Here is a 21,266-nt window from a genome sequence, read left to right as displayed (position 1 = left end):
TGGGGAGAGGCCCGTTCATGCTGAGCTGTTTGCGTTTGGCTGAGAGGGATCTTCCCTGATACTAGCCATGAGGTGTGGGGGGGAGGTGAAGCACATGTGCTGTGTAATATGAATTGCTTGATTCAGGGTGAAATAGTCTTCCCTTTCTTCTCTAAAATGTATCTTTTTAAATACTACTCTCCCTTTTTTCCTCCCACAGCTGCAAATGTTTTCTGCGCTCCCCCTATCATCTCCATCCCAGAGGCTAGGGCAGATTAGAAGGCGAAAAAAACACACTCGCAATAACATGTTCTCAGAGCTCATGCAGTCCTCCCGCACTGAAAGAGCTCAGCAGAATGTGTGGAGGCAAACAATGGCAGAGTCCAGGAAAGCATTAAATGAATGCAATGAGAGGAAGCAGGATGCAGTGCTGAGCCTAATGGGGGAGCAAACTGACATGCTCAGGCGTCTGGCTGAGCTGCAGGAAAGGCAGCATGAGCACAGACCGCCACAGCAGCCCCTGTATAACCGCCTGCCCTCCTCCCCAAGTTCCATATCCTCACCCAGACGCCCAAGAACACGGGGGCGGGGGAAGGCTATGGGCACCCAGCCACTCCACCCCAGAGCAACAGAAGAATCATCCCAGACCAGCAACACTATGCAGTCCCACCTGTCTGTGCTTGTTTCCAGGGTTCAGAATCAGCGTTCCACAGCAGGAACCCACCCCATTACCACCATGATGTCCAAAATGCCAGGGACTGTGCTTTGAGAGAAGTCTGTGTCCATGTCCTCATCACTATCATGATCGCGCTGTCGTCGCCTCCTCGCCTGCTTTTGCAGGTTCTGCACATACTGCAGGATAACGTGCCAGGTGTTTACAATTCTCACAGCAGCAGCGGTGAGCTGAGTGGGCTCCATGCTTGCCGTGGTATGTCGTCTGCAGGACAGCAGAGTTGCAGCGGAAGCAGTGGATGACAATGGATGCCACAAGAATAGATATTTATACAGAACGACGAGAAGACCTACAAGGTGGATTCATGACACCAGGAGAGCAGAGTTGCAGCGGAAGTGGTGGATGATGATGACAACAGTTAGCAGTCCTACTGCACCGTCTGCTGACAGCAGTATGATGTCTGCATGGAAAAGAGGCGCGAAACGATTGTCTGCCGTTGCTTTCACAGAGAGAGGGACGACTGATGACATGTACCCAAAACCACCTGCGATAATGTTTTTGCCCCATCAGGCATTGAGAGCTCAACCCAGAATTCCAATGGGCAGTGGAGACTGCGGGAACTGTGAGATAGCTACCCATAGTGCAACGCTCCAAGAGTTGACGCTAGCCACAGTACTGTGGACACACTCCACTGACTTAATGCGCTTAGTAGGAACACACACAATCGACTGTATAAAATCACTTCCTAAAAATCGACTGCTATAAATTCAACCTAATTTTGTAGTGTAGAAAATATTTCACCTCTAACAAGTAGTGGTGTCATTGCTGTAATTAGTTACTACCGCACAATCACTTTCAACATCAAAAGAGCCCAGAATTTTGTCCCACAAGAACAAATGCAAACAAAATTATATCACAAATGTTAATTCCATCATGTTCTGTAATAAGGGAATCATCTTCGCTACAGGAGAGGGAGAAGACACCCTATCATTCTGTTACAGTTGGAAAGTCACCACTAACCCAGATAGTTAATTTGCTTTTACTAGCCTAAAATAAGTGAAGCTCCTATACTGTAAGCATTCCTAGAAAATAAGTCCTTTATGATTATACTGATGTCCTATCAACTTGATTAATTCTGCCCAGACTTTATCCTAAAGGAAAATAATTCAAAGAAGAGTTCCAAAAGAAATGAATTAAGGAACTTTGACCTTTCTTTCTCGTACATTAAAATGTAATTTTTCTCTACTACTTCTTAATCACTTGCTCCCTGTATCTATTTAGTCTCTCAGCTGTTTAATGACAAAAATAACTATTTACTACTTTTTGCTCTGCATATCATCCAGAGGCAATACAGCAATGGAAGTGTCATCTAGATTCTATTTTCTTCTCACTCATCATCGCCAATACTGTTAACCAGCTCCAAGAGCAAATTCTGTCCTCATCTACACCTGTGAAACCATGGAAGACAATTAAATATGTGTGCTACTCGACTAGACATAGACAGATAGCACTAATTTAACTGAGAATATAATTTAGACTACATAGGTGTAACTGGGAAGGGTAATTTGACCTGCAGAATCTACTTCTAATGATGATTCATATGACAAAGAACCAAGCTTGACTCTCACTTCCCTGAATGAGTTTGCAGGGCTGATACTTGGGAAAAACAAACCAACCATAATTTTATTTGTACCATGAGAACAATTGGTACTGAAAACACTTATTCAAAACAAATATCAGACTCCACAACAGCACTTAAAAGGGAACTGGAAGCTATAAAATATTGTTTATCAAAAATTGAGACTTGTTTTAGGACAAAAATGAAAGATTATTTTTAGAAGTTAACTTAATTTGATAAGAAATTCAAAGCAACTAAGGTGAAAATAATTATCAAGAGCAACAGAAATCACATTATTGAAACTACAATTAAATCTGACTTAAGGGACTTGTAGAAATCAGGTGTTAAATAGATGTTCTCCTAATTAAGGTGTAACAGAACTATACAAATACATTTTGAGATTCTTGGGGCTCTCTCTTAAAATGAAGGTTGCCCAATAAGGGTAATTTTAATACCAGTTTCAGTATATTTAATATCTTAAAAGTAGATTTACAAACACAGAGTAAGACATATGCCCAAAAGCAAGGGCAGCCTGATGGTCCAACGGCAGGATGTTGTGTTGTAAGTGGCAATTGGAGTCTAGGAATCAAGCTTAGTTCTTTGCTCCCAAGTTAGCAGCAGCAGCACACTCAGTCCCTGCTGGAAATATATTTTGTACATCAAATTAATGCCCCTCTCCCCCAAATTACATAGTCCTGGAACTTTGCCATTTGTGCTTTGCAACTGAGCAGGAATTTATCAATTTCCTCATTCTGGCATGGATATCTATAGCAGATGTTAGAGCAGTGGCTCTCAACCTTTCCAGACTACTGTACCCCTTTCAGGAGTCTGATTTGTCTTGAATACCCAAAAGTTTCACCTCACTTAAGAACTACCACGCTTACAAAATTGGACATAAAAATACAAAAGTGTCACAGCACGCTATTACTGAAAAATTACTTACTTTCTCATTTTTACTATATTATTATAGAACCATAGAATATCAGGGTTGGAAGGGACCTCAGGAGGTCATCTAGTCCGACCCCCTGCTCAAAGCAGGACCAATCCCCGACTAAACCATCCCAGCCAGGGCTTTGTCAAGCCTGACCTTAAAAACTTCTAAGGAAGGAGATTCCACCACTTCCCTAGGTAACGCATTCCAGTGCTTCACCACCCTCCTAGTGAAAAAGTTTTTTCTAACATCCAACCTAAACCTCCCCCACTGCAACTTGAGACCATTACTCCTCGTTCTGCTACCACCGAGAACAGCCTAGATCCATCCTCTTTGGAACCCCCTTTCAGGTAGCTGAAAGCAGCTAACAAATCCCCCCTCATTCTTCTCTTCTGCACACTAAACAATCCCAGTTCCCTCAGCTTCTCCTCATAAATCGTGTTCCAGTCCCCTAATCATTTTTGTTGCCCTCCACTGGACGTTTTCCAATTTTTCCACATCCTTCTTGTAGTGTGGGACCAAAACTGGACACAGTACTCCAGATGAGGCCTCACCAATGTCTAACAAAAGGGAACGATCACGTCCCTCGATCTGCTGGCAATGCCCCTATTTATACAGCCCAAAATGCCATTGGCCTTCTTGGCAACAAGGGCACACTGTTGACTCATATCCAGCTTCTCGTCCACTGTAACCCCTAGGTCCTTTTCTGCAGACCTGCTGCTTAGCCAGTCGGTCCCTAGTCTGTAGCAGTGCATGGGATTCTTCCATCCTAAGTGCAGGACTCTGCACTTGTCCTTGTTGAACCTCATCAGATTTCTTTTGGCCCAATCCTCTAATTTGTCTAGGTCCCTCTGTATCCTATCCCTACCCTCCAGTGTATCTACCTCCCCTCCCAGTTTAGTGTCATCTGCAAACTTGCTGAGGGTGCAATCCTCCAGATCGTTAATGAAGATATTGAACAAAACCGGCCTGAGGACCAACCCTTGGGGCACTCCACTTGATACCGGCTGCCAACTAGACATGGAGCCATTGACCACTACCCATTGAGCCCGACAAATCTAGCCAGCTTTCTATCCACCTTATAGTCCATTCATCCAGCCCATACTTCTTTAACTTGCTGGCAAGAATACTGTGGGAGACTGTGTCAAAAGCTTTGCTAAAGTCAAGGAATAACACGTCCACTGCTTTCCCCTCATCCACTGAGCCAGTTATCTCATCATAGAAGGCAATTAGATTAGTCAGGCATGACTTGCCCTTGGTGAATCCATGCTGACTGGATTTATTATAAAATAAATCAATTGGAATATAATATATTGTATTTTCATTTCAGTGTATAGCATATAGACAAATATAAACAAGTTGTATGACATTTTAGTTTGTACTGACTTTGCTAGTGCTTTTTATGTAGCCTGTTGTAAAACTAGGCAAATATCTAGATGAGTTGATCTATCTCTGGAAGACCTCTGCGTACCCCCAGGGGTACGCGTACCCCTGGTTGTGAATCACTGTGCTAAAGGGTATCTATTACATATGCATCAAAGTTTAAGTTTTGTTCTTTCCTCCAGCGCCTGCCTCTATTTCATTGTTCTATAGAAATGTTTTAAATCTGCAATATATTTTTCCATAGATCCCTTTATCCCCCTCATTCCATGATGTCTAAAACAATTAAACTGCCATGTTACTATTCAATTAAAGCCACTTATCCCAAATTTCAATAATCTACACCCTAGTTATGGTCTTTTTCTATCTTTTACTCTTTATATCCTTTTTCTTTCCTCTGGGGTTAACATTATCATCTTTAGAGACTCTCCTAATGTGACTGATACTATATTGTGCATGAATAAGGCTACGATTTTGTCATGGATATTTTTAGTAAAAGTCACAGACAGGTTGTCACATTATGCCCCATATTCTTCATAGAAATATGCTTATGATATGAATATGGCATAACTGAGATGTATTTTATGCAAGAGGGTCATGTGAGGTATCACTGGAAAGGTTATGATTTACTGAATATAATTATCCTATTTGTATGCATGTATCATTGCTATATCTGAAGTTAGGAATATAAGATCTGTATCAATTACAAAAAAGTGTTTGCATCTGGGGAACACCCACCAGACAGTAGGCAATCAGCCTGAATGGGCCACAAGGAAGAATAATAAGACTTTGAAGATACTAATCTCCCACCTTGCTAAGAAGCTTCCTTGGTTGCTGCTTTGATGCTGCAGGATCATGTGATCGTGTCACCTGGTACTAGGCCCCCACCTTCGGCTTCCAATGTTTTTTCATTAAAAGAGGGGGTGGGGGTCAGACTGGGAAACAAAAGGTTCCCGCCATACGTAAATCCTATTTAAGGCTGGGAAGTGAATTAATCGAGGCCTTTCTTGACTGCCTCCTCGCCCAAGAAGGAAAACTGCTGAAAGCACCTGAAGAAACAAAGGAACTAAGCTGGGAGAGGTAGGGAGTGAGCCCAGGTGAGACAAATCAGCCTGTAAAAGGAATCCCTGAAGATTTAAGCTGTAAGAAGTGCAGTTTACCTTCAAGAAACTCTGCAACCTGCTTGAAACAACATTTAGAGTGAGAAATTATTATTTGTAGCCAGTATTCCTTAGTGTATTAAGCTTAGTTTGCGTGTTTTGTTTTAATTGCTCAGTAATCTGCTTTATTCTGTTTGCTGTCCCTTATAATCACTTAAAATTCATCTTTTGTACTTAATAAACTTGTTTTGTTTTCTAAAACCCAGTTTATGCAATTCATAACTGGGAGGGGGCAAAGAGATGTGCGTATCTTCCTCCACTTTGAGGGAGGGAGCAAATATATGAACTTACGCTATGTAGATCTTTATACAGCGCAAGACAATATAATTTTCGGTTTGCATCCCAAAAGTGCTGTGCACTTGAGTGCTGGGCAATCCCTGAGCTGAGTCTTCCCACACAAAGCTGATCTCAGTGTGTCTGTGTCCATTTGCAGCTGGGTGTGTCCCTACCTGTGTGTGTGCTGGAGAAGGCTTGAGGGCCTGACACAGCGGAACAGTGTGAGGGATCCCAGGCTGGTGGAACTGGCGGAAGGGGGGTCCAAGCCATCACACAAGTCACGGGCAATAACAAAAAATCACAGAAGCCGTGACCTGTCACTGACTTATACTAAAAACAACCCAGACAAAATGGGGAGGAAGGAGGGTCCAGAACCCTGCTCCCCCACCTGCAACCGCTGGGAGCTGCAGCATCTCCATTGCCCAGTGGCTGGGAACTGGGGAGGGTCTCCCTACCGCCCTGTGGGGCTGGAGCTGGGGGGGTCCCCCCATTCCCTGCGGCGGCACGGGAGCTGTGGGGTGTCCCTGCCAATGGGAGCAACTGGGGAGCTGAAGGGGGGGCCCTCGCCCGCTGAGCAGCTCTGGGATCCCTCTCGGGCTGGTGGGGTCCCTGTCAGCAGCTGGGGACCTGTGGGGGGCCCTCCCACCGGTGGCCACTCAGCAGCTCTGTGGTCCCCCTGCCACCATCGCCAGTGGCTGGGAGCTGCTGGGGGGACCCAGCTGCTCACAGCAGCTGAGCCACTGCAGGGGGGGCTTCTGCCAGTGGCAGCAGCTGGGCAGCTCAGGAGTCACCGCTGGCGCCCTGTCAGTGGGGGTTCCCACCGCCCACAGCTGTTGCCCGCAGAGCCTGGGCTGCTGCTGGAGTCCCCCACTGCTGGCTTCAGCAGATGTTACCAAGCACGCTCAGTTCATGTGAGCATGCTCAGTACACCATAAGTAGCAAATTCAGCCAGTCAGCAGTTTTTCATACTACACCACGGCTGGTCAGCTGCAGGGGCCTCCAATGCCATGGAGGTCGCTAGAAGTCACTGATTCCGTGACTTCCACAACCTCCATGACATAATTGTAACCTAAGGCATGAAGTTTGTAAATAACATTTTTGTTTTTCAAATTGAGCCAATAAGGGAGGACAAAGGAGGAGAAGAAGAAAACACTGGAATGAAAGCAAGTGGTTGAAAATCAGCTGAAATAAGAGGGTTTTAAGGAGAGATTTGAAGGGCAGTGAAGACATTGGCATAGTGGAAGAGAAATGGTGTTCCAGGTGTAAGGACAACATGCAAAAAGTTTTAAAAATATACTGAATTTAAAATCTTACTTAATTTTGTAATTTAAAAATACACTAAATTCACATTTTCCCACCAATGTTGAAAAAGTGGTTATTAGTCATGCTAATTCAGCCCCTGGCAACACTGCAAAGGTCGTTGAAAGAGTGTTTCAATGGTGTTTTTCCCCATGGCTTTTCAAAGTCCAATGCATCATCTCCACTTAAACTCCCTTGAACAATACCAAAAAAAACAAAAAACAAAACACAAAACTGATTAAATGCTTCTTTTTCTATTATACAAATATTTAAATGATTTCCAAGTTGCTAAAGTAGTCTGAGAAGATCAATTTCACAATTACTTTCAGGCTGTTCAAATGTTAAATCTCAAATAATTACACAAGAAACTAAAAAAGTAACTTCTAGGGTTGCTGTCTAATCACACAAACCCTGCCCCGCTCCCTACCCCACGCCTTATCCTAGGCCCCGCCCCCTGCTCACCCTTCCCTCCGTCGCTCGCTTTCCCCCAGCCTCACTCACTTACACTGGGCTGAGGCAGGAGGTGCAAGCTCTGGACTGGGGCTGAGGGGTTCGGAGTGTGGGAGGGAGCTCCGGGCTTAGCCTAGGACAGGGAGTTGGAGCGAGGGGGGGTGCAGGCTCTGGGAGGGAGTTTGGGTGAGGTTCCCGGCTAATGGGAGCTACAGAATGCAGCGCTTGGGGTGTGGGCAGCGCGCAGACCCCCGCCTCCCACCCCCCCCGGCCACCCTGCACCTAGAGCCAGACAGATGTGCCAGTCACTTCTGGGAGCTGTGTGAAGCCAGGACAGATAGGGAGCCTGCCTTAGCCCCACTGCACCACCAACCGGACTTTTAGCGGACTATTAAAATCTCTCGGATTGCTTTCAATAGCCACCAGGAGATCGAGGTCGATTCTGGGAGTCTCCCAGCCAATCTGGGAGGGTTGGCAACCCTAGTAACTTTTCTCTTTAGACTCCATTGTAGTGTGCTGATCACAAAGTGGATGGCACACACAAACCATGGAGAAATAGACTAAGGCCATGTTTATAGGAGACAAGAGAACTAAGGCCACTTAACTGCTGAGTGAAAGCATCCACATAGGGGGTTAATGTACCTTATGTGCATTAACTTCACATCTTCAGTTGATTTGCTTTAACGTTCCTGAGTGTCCCCATGTAGACAAGCCTTAAGACAGACTGCTCTTGTGTCTGCTGCTTGAACCCTGACACAAAAGATTTATCACCATAGCTGTCATTCCCAGTATGTTCTTCAAATGGATTACCTTTTCTAAACATAAAATGCAGTCAAATTATTCACTCACTGACTAATATGCTACATTCAAAGATCAAATGCATTATAAACTTTTAAATTAGCTATAACAGCATCTTGGTCCACTGGAGTTCCTAGGTAATACTGCTATGCAAACAATAATATAATGGGTCCTACTTATAACTAATGATGACTTCATCCTAGAAAACGTCTCTACCATAATGCTACTTTTTGTGCCATCCTGATTAATTTCAAGAAAATTAATCTATCACCCAATTTATGATCAGAAATTTATAATTGGGTTGCATCACCTTAATTGATCATTATTTGCCCTTTCTTCCTAGTTGTCTGCAAAAGCAGTTCAGGGTTGTGGGGTTTTAAGCTGCATCCAAGCTACTCAAATAAACCATAGGCAAGTTTTACAATGGACCTGAGCCTCTGATTCACTCCATAGAAGTGCTTTATCTCTTATAATAAGCACTCCTGCATTATGGGTACTATATGAAAACTCAAGATGCCCTGTGTGCAAATGATTACTGAAATAACCCATGTCAGATTCTCCTTGTTCACAAAAAGTAATGCAATGCAAGAATGACCTCATTTAATTTGAGCTTCTTCTGTCAGAAACATCATAACTGGGTTCTGAAACAGCCCATAAGACAAAAGAGAAGACACCGTTTGACCTTTCAAATTCTTTAGTATGTGCTGAAACACCTAATCATTTCCCTCACCATCTCTTTTTTACCTTTTTAGAACCTTTAAGAGATCATAATCAGCCAAATTTTTAAGTCCAATTACTGTCAAGTAAATTAAATCTAAATCTGTCCTTACTTAAATTAAACATATTCATTTCCCAAAACAGAAGACTCAGCACTATTTTCTGCAACTATCACATATGCAGTCATCATACACCATGCTATATCATTAACAATGCAAGATCAAGGACCTGATCCAGAAAATTCTTACTCCCTATGAGTAAATCTCACATAACTAGTCGCAAGGTTTGCAGGATCAGGCCCCTATGTTGTAACATCGTCCTGATGTCATACCATGACAATAAATACCAGAAAACAAAACTTTGCTCCAGTCATAAGGTTCTCGTGTGTACTATGGGGCACAGCAAAGAGCTAGGAACCAGGAGCGTCTACAGTTCCTGCCAGTCAACTTTACTTCTTTTTTAGCAGTAGTATTCATCTAGACCATGCCTAAAAATAGGTTTCAAGATCAATGCATGTTGACACATGCATGTTGATACGTAGATAATTAATACATTTTAAAAGTCTGACATCTGCCAAAGAATGTATGGGATCCTTTACCAAAATACTGGTAATATATGGCTATCAACAATGAAGAAAAATAAAATACCAAATTTTATATTCACCAAATAGCATTTTGGTAAAATTTCCTTACTAGTTTTCCTGAGCTGAGTATGATATTGATATGAGTTATTAGAACATCTCACTGCATAGTGGCAACACCTTTAAACAATAACAGGAGCAATCTGCAGACAGTTTTACAGATTTTCTCAATTTAAATCAAACAATTAGAACTTCATGTCTTAAAACTAGGTCTTCTAAAAATGTGTACAGAATATGCATTTGGATTATCTAAATTATGAGAAAAATGAGGAACATTAAAATTGTCATAATGGATCACACCAGTGTTCCAAATACTTCACTGTCCTGTCTCTGACAGGACGCACTGCCAGATATTTTAGAAGCAGGTGCAAGAAACCTTGTAGCAGACAATTATGGGAAAACTTGCCAATACACCAATATTTTCCCTAGGCCTGTCAAGTGAATTATGTCCTAAAGCATGTAGTTATCGCTCTCTCTTTTTTTCTTCTTCCTTCAAACTGTCCTATTTGATGAAACTACAAATGTTCCCATTATCCATATTAAAGTCTAGTTCTTCCTTGAATCCTGCTAACCTTTTTGACTCAGTAATGTCTTGTGGGAGTGAATTCCACAAGTTGATTATACATGAAGTTAAAAGAAAAAATATTTCCTTTTCAGTTTTCCATTTATCATCTTACAATTTCATTGTCCTTGTATTATGAGTGGGTAAATAAAAACATTTGATTTGCCTTCTTGTTACCTTTCATTATTTTGCACCTTTATTAGGTACCCTCTTATTCATCTCCTCTCTAAACTAGACTGTTCATTCCTTCCAGTCTCTCCTTATATGGAATCCCTTACAAGCCTCCAACCGTTTCTGCCACCCATCTTTGGACTCATTTTAAGAGAAGGTGACCAAAAGTGAATTTCAGGGGACAGTATGCTATCGATTCATACAATGGTGTTATATTTTAAATACTTTCTGTTCTATTTATAATTCATAATATCATTTGGGTTTTTTTGAGCACCACTGCATAGTGAGATGTTTTCAACAAGCCGTACAATGACACGTGAAATCTTTTTCCAGAGTCCATACAATTCATTAGAATATGCAAACGTGGTCCAAATTATTCCTTCCAATTTGCATTTGTCAGCTCTGAATTTCATCTTTATTAGGCTCTTCTGAATTTTCCAGTAGAAAGGACCAAGTAGTAGTAATCTACACGGAAAAGATGGGTTGTTACTATAAAGGAAAGCTTCCAAGTACAGAACATGCCTTCTGTTTCTCCTTGCCTTGTTCCTGAAATTGCTTGACAATCTTCTCAATCAAAATAGCAATTTGGTTCCTCAAGGGTATGTCTACACTACGGAATAAGGTCGAATTTATAGAAGTCGGTTTTTTAGAAATCGGTTTTATAAATTCGAGTGTGTGTGTCCCCACAGTAAATGCTCTAAGTGCATTAAGTGCATTAACTCGGCGGAGCGCTTCCACAGTACCGAGGCAAGCGTCGACTTCCGGAGCGTTGCACTGTGGGTAGCTATCCCACAGTTCCCGCAGTCTCCGCTGCCCATTGGAATTCTGGGTTGAGATCCCAATGCCTGATGGGGCTAAAACATTGTCGCGGGTGGTTCTGGGTACATATCGTCAGCCTCCCGTTCCCTCCCTCCCCCCGTGAAAGCAAGGGCAGACAATCATTTCGCGCCTTTTTTCCTGAGTTACCTGTGCAGACGCCATACCATGGCAAGCATGGAGCCCGCTCAGGTAACCGTCACCCTATGTCTCCTGGGTGCTGGCAGACGCGGTACGGCATTGCTACACAGTAGCAGCAACCCCTTGCCTTGTGGCAGCAGACGGTACAGTACGACTGGTAGCCGTCATCGTCATGTCTGAGGTGCTCCTGGTCGCCTCTGTGAGGTCGATCAGGAGCGCCTGGGCAGACATGGGCACAGGGACTAAATTTGGAGTGACTTGACCAGGTCATTCTCTTTAGTCCTGCAGTCAGTCCTATTGAACCGTCTTATGGTGAGCGGGCAGGCGATACGGACTGCTAGCAGTCGTGCTGTACCATCTTCTGCCGAGCAGTCATGAGATGTGGATGGCATGCAGTCCGTCTGCTGCCAGCCAAAGATGTAAAAGATAGATGGAGTGGGTCAAAACAAGAAATAGACCAGATTTGTTTTGTACTCATTTGCTTCCCCCCCCTCCCCTGTCTAGGGGACTCATTCTTCTAGATCACACTGCAGTCAAGATGCAGCGAGGTAAATCTAGCCATGTATCAATCAGAGGCCAGGCTAACCTTCTTGCTCCAATAAGGACAATAACTTAGGTGCACCATTTCTTATTGGAACCCTCTGTGAAGTCCTGCCTGAAATACTCCTTGATGTAAAGCCACCCCCTTTGTTGATTTTAGCTCCCTGAAGCCAACCCTGTAAGCGCCCCTCCCAGCATCAGAGCAATGGCAAACAATCGGGCATCTGAGAGTGCTGTCCAGAGCAGTCACAATGGAGCGCTCTGATGGGGCTAAAACATTGTCGCGGGTGGTTCTGGGTACGTGTCGTCAGGCCCCCGTTCCCTCCCTCCCTCCGTGAAAGCAAGGGCAGACAATCATTTCGCGCCTTTTTTCCTGAGTTACCTGTGCAGACGCCATACCACAGCAAGCATGGAGCCCGCTCAGGTAACCGTCACCCTATGTCTCCTGGGTGCTGGCAGACGCGGTACGGCTTTGCTGCACAGTAGCAGCAACCCCTTGCCTTCTGGCAGCAGACGGTGCAATACGATTGGTAGTCGTCCTCATCGTGTCCGAGGTGCTCCTGGCCGCGTCGGCTGGGAGCGCCTGGGCAGACATGGGCGCAGGGACTAAATTTGGAGTGACTTGACCAGGTCATTCTCTTTAGTCCTGCAGTCAGTCCTATTGAACCGTCTTATGGTGAGCAGGCAGGCGATACGGACTGCTAGCAGTCGTACTGTACCATCTTCTGCCAGGCAGGCAAGAGATGAGGATTGCTAGCAGTCGTATTGCACCATCTTCTGCCAGGCAGGCAAGAGATGGGGATGGCTAGCAGGCGTACTGTACCATCTTCTGCCAAGCAGCCATGAGATGTGGATGGCATGCAGTCCTTCTGCACCGTCTGCTGCCAGCCAAAGATGTAAAAGATAGATGGAGTGGGTCAAAACAAGAAATAGACCAGATTTGTTTTGTACTCATTTGCCTCCTCCCCTGTCTAGGGGACTCATTCCTCTAGGTCACACTGCAGTCACTCACAGAGAAGGTGCAGCGAGGTAAATCTAGCCATGTATCAATCAGAGGCCAGGCTAACCTCCTTGTTCCAATAACAACGATAACTTAGGTGCACCATTTCTTATTGGAACCCTCCGTGCAGTCCTGCCTGAAATACTCCTTGATGTACAGGCACCCCCTTTGTTGATTTTAGCTCCCTGAAGCCAACCCTGTAAGCCGTGTCGTCAGTCGCCCCTCCCTCCGTCAGAGCAACGGCAGACAATCGTTCCGCGCCTTTTTTCTGTGCGGACGCCATACCAAGGCAAGCATGGAGCCCGCTCAGCTCACTTTGGCAATTAGGAGCACATTAACCACCACACGCATTATTCAGCAGTATATGCAGCACCAGAACATGGCAACGCGATACCGGGCGAGGAGGCGACGTCAGCGCGGTCCCGTGAGTGATCAGGACATGGACACAGATTTCTCTGAAAGCATGGGCCCTGACAATGCATGCATCATGGTGCTAATGGGGCAGGTTCATGCTGTGGAACGCCGATTCTGGGCTCGGGAAACAAGCACAGACTGGTGGGACCGCATAGTGTTGCAGGTCTGGGACGATTCCCAGTGGCTACGAAACTTTCGCATGCGTAAGGGCACTTTCATGGAACTTTGTGACTTGCTTTCCCCTGTCCTGAAGCGCATGAATACCAAGATGAGAGCAGCCCTCACAGTTGAGAAGCGAGTGGCGATAGCCCTGTGGAAGCTTGCAACGCCAGACAGCTACCGGTCAGTTGGGAATCAATTTGGAGTGGGCAAATCTACTGTGGGGGCTGCTGTGATGCAAGTAGCCCACGCAATCAAAGATCTGCTGATATCAAGGGTAGTGACCCTGGGAAATGTGCAGGTCATAGTGGATGGCTTTGCTGCAATGGGATTCCCTAACTGTGGTGGGGCTATAGATGGAACCCATATCCCTATCTTGGCACCGGAGCACCAAGCCGCCGAGTACATAAACCGCAAGGGGTACTTTTCAATAGTGCTGCAAGCTCTGGTGGATCACAAGGGACGTTTCACCAACATCAACGTGGGATGGCCGGGAAAGGTGCATGATGCTCGCATCTTCAGGAACTCTGGTCTGTTTCAAAAGCTGCAGGAAGGGACTTTATTCCCAGACCAGAAAATAACTGTTGGGGATGTTGAAATGCCTATATGTATCCTTGGGGACCCAGCCTACCCCTTAATGCCATGGCTCATGAAGCCGTACACAGGCAGCCTGGACAGTGGTCAGGAGCTGTTCAACTACAGGCTGAGCAAGTGCAGAATGGTGGTAGAATGTGCATTTGGACGTTTAAAGGCGCGCTGGCGCAGTTTATTGACTCGCTTAGACCTCAGCGAAACCAATATTCCCACTGTTATTACTGCTTGCTGTGTGCTCCACAATATCTGTGAGAGTAAGGGGGAGACGTTTATGGCGGGGTGGGAGGTTGAGGCAAATCGCCTGGCTGCTGGTTACGCGCAGCCAGACACCAGGGCGGTTAGAAGAGCACAGGAGGGCGCGGTACGCATCAGAGAAGCTTTGAAAAACAGTTTCATGACTGGCCAGGCTACGGTGTAAAAGTTCTGTTTGTTTCTCCTTGATGAACCCCCCCGCCCCTTGGTTCACTCTACTTCCCTGTAAGCTAACCACCCTCCCCTCCTCCCTTTAATCATTGCTTGCAGAGCCAATAAAGTCATTGCTGCTTCACAGTCATGCATTCGTTATTCATTCATCACACAAATAGGGGGATGACTACCAAGGTATCCCAGGAGGGGTGGTGGAGGAGGGAAGGAAAATGCCACACAGCACTTTAAGCACAGCACTTTAAAAGTTTACAACTTTAAAATTTATTGAATGACAGCCTTCTTTTTTTTGGGCAATCCTCTGTGGGGGAGTGGCTGGTTGGCCGGAGGCCTCCCCACCGTGTTCTTGGGCGTCTGGGTGTGGAGGCTATGGAACTTGGGGAGGAGGGCGGTTGGTTACAGAGGGGCTGCAGTGGCAGTCTGTGCTCCAGCTGCCTTTGCTGCAGCTCAACCATACACTGGAGCATACTGGTTTGGTCCTGCAGCAGCCTCAGCATTGAATCCTGCCTCCTCTCATCACGCTGCCGCCACCTTTGAGCTTCAGCCCTGTCTTCAGCCCGCCACTTACTCTCTTCAGCCCGCCACTTACTCTCTTCAGCCCTCCACCTCTCCTCCCGGTCATTTTGTGCTTTCCTGCACTCTGACATTATTTGCCTCCACGCATTCGTCTGTGCTCTGTCAGTGTGGGAGGACAGCATGAGCTCGGAGAACATTTCATCGCGAGTGCGTTTTTTTTTCTTTCTAAGCTTCACTAGCCTCTGGGAAGGAGAAGATCCTGTGATCATTGAAACACATGCAGCTGGTGGAGAAAAAAAAAGGGACAGCGGTATTTAAAAAGACACATTTTATAAAACAGTGGCTACACTCTTTCAGGGTAAACCTTGAAAGTTAACATTACATACATAGCACATGTGCTTTCGTTACAAGGTCGCATTTTGCCTCCTCCCACCGCGTGAACGGATTTTGGTTGAATGCCAGCAAACATACACTGCAATGCTTTGTTCTACAGTGATTCCCCAGTACGTGTTGCTGGCCTGGAGTGGTAAAGTGTCCTACCATGAAGGACGAAATAAGGCTGCCCTCCCCAGAAACCTTTTGCAAAGGCAGAACCGCAAATGCCAGGGCAAAGTAATCCTTTCACATGCTTGCTTTTAAACCATGTATAGCATTTTAAAAGGTACACTCACCAGAGGTCCCTTCTCCGCCTGCTGAGTCCAGGAGGCAGCCTTGGGTGGGTTCGGGGGGTACTGGCTCCAGGTCTAGGGTGAGAAACAGTTCCTGGCTGTCGGGAAAACCGGTTTCTCCGCTTGCTTGCTGTGAGCTATCTACAACCTCCTCCTCATCATCTTCTTCGTCCCCAAAACCTACTTCTGTATTGCCTCCATCTCCATTGAAGGAGTCAAACAACACGGCTGGGGTAGTGGTGGCTGAACCCCCTAAAATGGCATGCAGCTCATCATAGAAGCGGCATGTTTGGGGCTCTGACCCAGAGCGGCCGTTCGCCTCTCTGGTTTTCTGGTAGGCTTGCCTCAGCTCCTTCAGTTTCACGCGGCACTGCTTCGGGTCCCTGTTATGGCCTCTGTCCTTCATGCCCTGGGAGATTTTCAGAAAGGTTTTGGCATTTCGAAAACTGGAACGGAGTTCTGATAGCACAGATTCCTCTCCCCAAACAGCGATCAGATCCCGTACCTCCCGTTCAGTCCATGCTGGAGCTCTTTTGCGATTCTGGGACTCCATCATGGTCACCTCTGCTGATGAGCTCTGCATGGTCACCTGCAGCTTGCCACGCTGGCCAAACAGGAAATGAGATTCAAAAGTTCGCGGTTCTTTTCCTGTCTACCTGGCCAGTGCATCTGAGTTGAGAGCGCTGTCCAGAGCGGTCAGAATGGAGCACTCTGGGATAGCTCCCGGAGGCCAATACCATCGAATTGTGTCCACAGTACCCCAAATTCGAGCCGGCAACGTCGATTTAAGCGCTAATCCACTTGTCGGGGGTGGAGTAAGGAAATCGATTTTAAGAGCCCTTTAAGTCGAAATAAAGGGCTTCATTGTGTGGACGGGTGCAGGTTTAAATCGATTTAACGCTGCTAAATTCGATCTAAAGTCCTAGTGTAGACCAGGGCCTAGTGACCAATACATCAGATACTTAGCCCTGGTCTACACTAGGACTTTAGATCGAATTTAGCAGCGTTAAATCGATTTAAACCTGCACCCGTCCACACAATGAAGCCCTTTATTTCGACTTAAAGGGCTCTTAAAATCGATTTCCTTACTCCACCCCTGACAAGTGGATTAGCGCTTAAATCGACGTTGCCGGCTCGAATTTGGGGTACTGTGGACACAATTCGATGGTATTGGCCTCCGGGAGCTATCCCAGAGTGCTCCATTCTGACCGCTCTGGACAGCGCTCTCAACTCAGATGCACTGGCCAGGTAGACAGGAAAAGAACCGCGAACTTTTGAATCTCATTTCCTGTTTGGCCAGCGTGGCAAGCTGCAGGTGACCATGCAGAGCTCATCAGCAGAGGTGACCATGATGGAGTCCCAGAATCGCAAAAGAGCTCCAGCATGGACTGAACGGGAGGTACGGGATCTGATCGCTGTTTGGGGAGAGGAATCTGTGCTATCAGAACTCCGTTCCAGTTTTCAAAATGCCAAAACCTTTCTGAAAATCTCCCAGGGCATGAAGGACAGAGGCCATAACAGGGACCCGAAGCAGTGCCGCGTGAAACTGAAGGAGCTGAGGCAAGCCTACCAGAAAACCAGAGAGGCGAACGGCCGCTCTGGGTCAGAGCCCCAAACATGCCGCTTCTATGATGAGCTGCATGCCATTTTAGGGGGTTCAGCCACCACTACCCCAGCCGTGTTGTTTGACTCCTTCAATGGAGATGGAGGCAATACAGAAGTAGGTTTTGGGGACGAAGAAGATGATGAGGAGGAGGTTGTAGATAGCTCACAGCAAGCAAGCGGAGAAACCGGTTTTCCCGACAGCCAGGAACTGTTTCTCACCCTAGACCTGGAGCCAGTACCCCCCGAACCCACCCAAGGCTGCCTCCTGGACTCAGCAGGCGGAGAAGGGACCTCTGGTGAGTGTACCTTTTAAAATGCTATACATGGTTTAAAAGCAAGCATGTGAAAGGATTACTTTGCCCTGGCATTTGCGGTTCTGCCTTTGCAAAAGGTTTCTGGGGAGGGCAGCCTTATTTCGTCCTTCATGGTAGGACACTTTACCACTCCAGGCCAGCAACACGTACTGGGGAATCACTGTAGAACAAAGCATTGCAGTGTATGTTTGCTGGCATTCAACCAAAATCCGTTCACGCGGTGGGAGGAGGCAAAATGCGACCTTGTAACGAAAGCACATGTGCTATGTATGTAATGTTAACTTTCAAGGTTTACCCTGAAAGAGTGTAGCCACTGTTTTATAAAATGTGTCTTTTTAAATACCGCTGTCCCTTTTTTTTTCTCCACCAGCTGCATGTGTTTCAATGATCACAGGATCTTCTCCTTCCCAGAGGCTAGTGAAGCTTAGAAAGAAAAAAAAACGCACTCGCGATGAAATGTTCTCCGAGCTCATGCTGTCCTCCCACACTGACAGAGCACAGACGAATGCGTGGAGGCAAATAATGTCAGAGTGCAGGAAAGCACAAAATGACCGGGAGGAGAGGTGGAGGGCTGAAGAGAGTAAGTGGCGGGCTGAAGAGAGTAAGTGGCGGGCTGAAGACAGGGCTGAAGCTCAAAGGTGGCGGCAGCGTGATGAGAGGAGGCAGGATTCAATGCTGAGGCTGCTGCAGGACCAAACCAGTATGCTCCAGTGTATGGTTGAGCTGCAGCAAAGGCAGCTGGAGCACAGACTGCCACTGCAGCCCCTCTGTAACCAACCGCCCTCCTCCCCAAGTTCCATAGCCTCCACACCCAGACGCCCAAGAACACGGTGGGGAGGCCTCCGGCCAACCAGCCACTCCCCCACAGAGGATTGCCCAAAAAAAAGAAGGCTGTCATTCAATAAATTTTAAAGTTGTAAACTTTTAAAGTGCTGTGCTTAAAGTGCTGTGTGGCATTTTCCTTCCCTCCTCCACCACCCCTCCTGGGATACCTTGGTAGTCATCCCCCTATTTGTGTGATGAATGAATAACGAATGCATGACTGTGAAGCAGCAATGACTTTATTGGCTCTGCAAGCAATGATTAAAGGGAGGAGGGGAGGGTGGTTAGCTTACAGGGAAGTAGAGTGAACCAAGGGGCGGGGGGGTTCATCAAGGAGAAACAAACAGAACTTTTACACCGTAGCCTGGCCAGTCATGAAACTGTTTTTCAAAGCTTCTCTGATGCGTACCGCGCCCTCCTGTGCTCTTCTAACCGCCCTGGTGTCTGGCTGCGCGTAACCAGCAGCCAGGCGATTTGCCTCAACCTCCCACCCCGCCATAAACGTCTCCCCCTTACTCTCACAGATATTGTGGAGCACACAGCAAGCAGTAATAACAGTGGGAATATTGGTTTCGCTGAGGTCTAAGCGAGTCAATAAACTGCGCCAGCGCGCCTTTAAACGTCCAAATGCACATTCTACCACCATTCTGCACTTGCTCAGCCTGTAGTTGAACAGCTCCTGACCACTGTCCAGGCTGCCTGTGTACGGCTTCATGAGCCATGGCATTAAGGGGTAGGCTGGGTCCCCAAGGATACATATAGGCATTTCAACATCCCCAACAGTTATTTTCTGGTCTGGGAATAAAGTCCCTTCCTGCAGCTTTTGAAACAGACCAGAGTTCCTGAAGATGCGAGCATCATGCACCTTTCCCGGCCATCCCACGTTGATGTTGGTGAAACGTCCCTTGTGATCCACCAGAGCTTGCAGCACTATTGAAAAGTACCCCTTGCGGTTTATGTACTCGGCGGCTTGGTGCTCCGGTGCCAAGATAGGGATATGGGTTCCATCTATAGCCCCACCACAGTTAGGGAATCCCATTGCAGCAAAGCCATCCACTATGACCTGCACATTTCCCAGGGTCACTACCCTTGATATCAGCAGATCTTTGATTGCGTGGGCTACTTGCATCACAGCAGCCCCCACAGTAGATTTGCCCACTCCAAATTGATTCCCAACTGACCGGTAGCTGTCTGGCGTTGCAAGCTTCCACAGGGCTATCGCCACTCGCTTCTCAACTGTGAGGGCTGCTCTCATCTTGGTATTCATGCGCTTCAGGACAGGGGAAAGCAAGTCACAAAGTTCCATGAAAGTGCCCTTACGCATGCGAAAGTTTCGTAGCCACTGGGAATCGTCCCAGACCTGCAACACTATGCGGTCCCACCAGTCTGTGCTTGTTTCCCGAGCCCAGAATCGGCGTTCCACAGCATGAACCTGCCCCATTAGCACCATGATGCATGCATTGTCAGGGCCCATGCTTTCAGAGAAATCTGTGTCCATGTCCTGATCACTCACGGGACCGCGCTGACGTCGCCTCCTCGCCCGGTATCGCGTTGCCATGTTCTGGTGCTGCATATACTGCTGAATAATGCGTGTGGTGGTTAATGTGCTCCTAATTGCCAAAGTGAGCTGAGCGGGCTCCATGCTTGCCTTGGTATGGCGTCCGCACAGAAAAAAGGCGCGGAACGATTGTCTGCCGTTGCTCTGACGGAGGGAGGGGCGACTGACGACACGGCTTACAGGGTTGGCTTCAGGGAGCTAAAATCAACAAAGGGGGTGCCTGTACATCAAGGAGTATTTCAGGCAGGACTGCACGGAGGGTTCCAATAAGAAATGGTGCACCTAAGTTATCGTTGTTATTGGAACAAGGAGGTTAGCCTGGCCTCTGATTGATACATGGCTAGATTTACCTCGCTGCACCTTCTCTGTGAGTGACTGCAGTGTGACCTAGAGGAATGAGTCCCCTAGACAGGGGAGGAGGCAAATGAGTACAAAACAAATCTGGTCTATTTCTTGTTTTGACCCACTCCATCTATCTTTTACATCTTTGGCTGGCAGCAGACGGTGCAGAAGGACTGCATGCCATCCACATCTCATGGCTGCTTGGCAGAAGATGGTACAGTACGCCTGCTAGCCATCCCCATCTCTTGCCTGCCTGGCAGAAGATGGTGCAATACGACTGCTAGCAATCCTCATCTCTTGCCTGCCTGGCAGAAGATGGTACAGTACGACTGCTAGCAGTCCGTATCGCCTGCCTGCTCACCATAAGACGGTTCAATAGGACTGACTGCAGGACTAAAGAGAATGACCTGGTCAAGTCACTCCAAATTTAGTCCCTGCGCCCATGTCTGCCCAGGCGCTCCCAGCCGACGCGGCCAGGAGCACCTCGGACACGATGAGGACGACTACCAATCGTATTGCACCGTCTGCTGCCAGAAGGCAAGGGGTTGCTGCTACTGTGCAGCAAAGCCGTACCGCGTCTGCCAGCACCCAGGAGACATAGGGTGACGGTTACCTGAGCGGGCTCCATGCTTGCTGTGGTATGGCGTCTGCACAGGTAACTCAGGAAAAAAGGCGCGAAATGATTGTCTGCCCTTGCTTT

General features: G+C 46.9%; 3 protein-coding genes across 3 annotated transcripts in view; 1 reads left to right on the top strand and 2 right to left on the bottom strand.

Annotated features, from left to right (window-relative positions):
* DNER (delta/notch like EGF repeat containing) overlaps nucleotides 1-21,266 on the bottom strand; it is a 283,977-nt gene that overhangs the window by 244,889 nt on the left and 17,822 nt on the right. The window lies entirely within an intron of this gene.
* LOC142073256 (uncharacterized) lies at nucleotides 14,999-16,831 on the bottom strand. The gene is made up of 2 exons (XM_075132640.1): nucleotides 15,929-16,831; nucleotides 14,999-15,540 (listed from the first exon to the last, which is right to left on the bottom strand). The coding sequence occupies exons 1-2, from the start codon at nucleotides 16,506-16,508 to the stop codon at nucleotides 14,999-15,001; spliced, it is 1,122 nt and encodes a 373-aa protein (XP_074988741.1). The 5' UTR covers nucleotides 16,509-16,831.
* Nucleotides 16,891-21,266, top strand: part of FBXO36 (F-box protein 36) — a 278,670-nt gene continuing 274,294 nt past the window's right edge. Inside the window, exon 1 of the mRNA XM_075132212.1 lies at nucleotides 16,891-17,826. Within this exon, the coding sequence (XP_074988313.1) occupies nucleotides 17,247-17,826 (580 nt within the window). The 5' untranslated portion in view covers nucleotides 16,891-17,246. The remainder of the gene's footprint in view (nucleotides 17,827-21,266) is intronic.

This window comes from Caretta caretta, chromosome 9 (assembly GCF_965140235.1).
Source record: "Caretta caretta isolate rCarCar2 chromosome 9, rCarCar1.hap1, whole genome shotgun sequence".
Taxonomy (NCBI): domain Eukaryota; kingdom Metazoa; phylum Chordata; order Testudines; family Cheloniidae; genus Caretta; species Caretta caretta.
This window is presented reverse-complemented; position numbering and strand designations above follow the sequence as displayed.

What these genes read in the sequence shown, in the direction of transcription:
- LOC142073256 (XM_075132640.1), bottom strand. Translation starts at nt 16,508, where the DNA reads ATGCAGAGCTCATCAGCAGAGGTGACCATGATGGAGTCCCAGAATCGC. An exon ending in AGGCGGAGAAGGGACCTCTG is followed by an intron (nt 15,541 to 15,928) that starts GTGAGTGTACCT and finishes TTTCTCCACCAG; the next exon opens with CTGCATGTGTTTCAATGATC.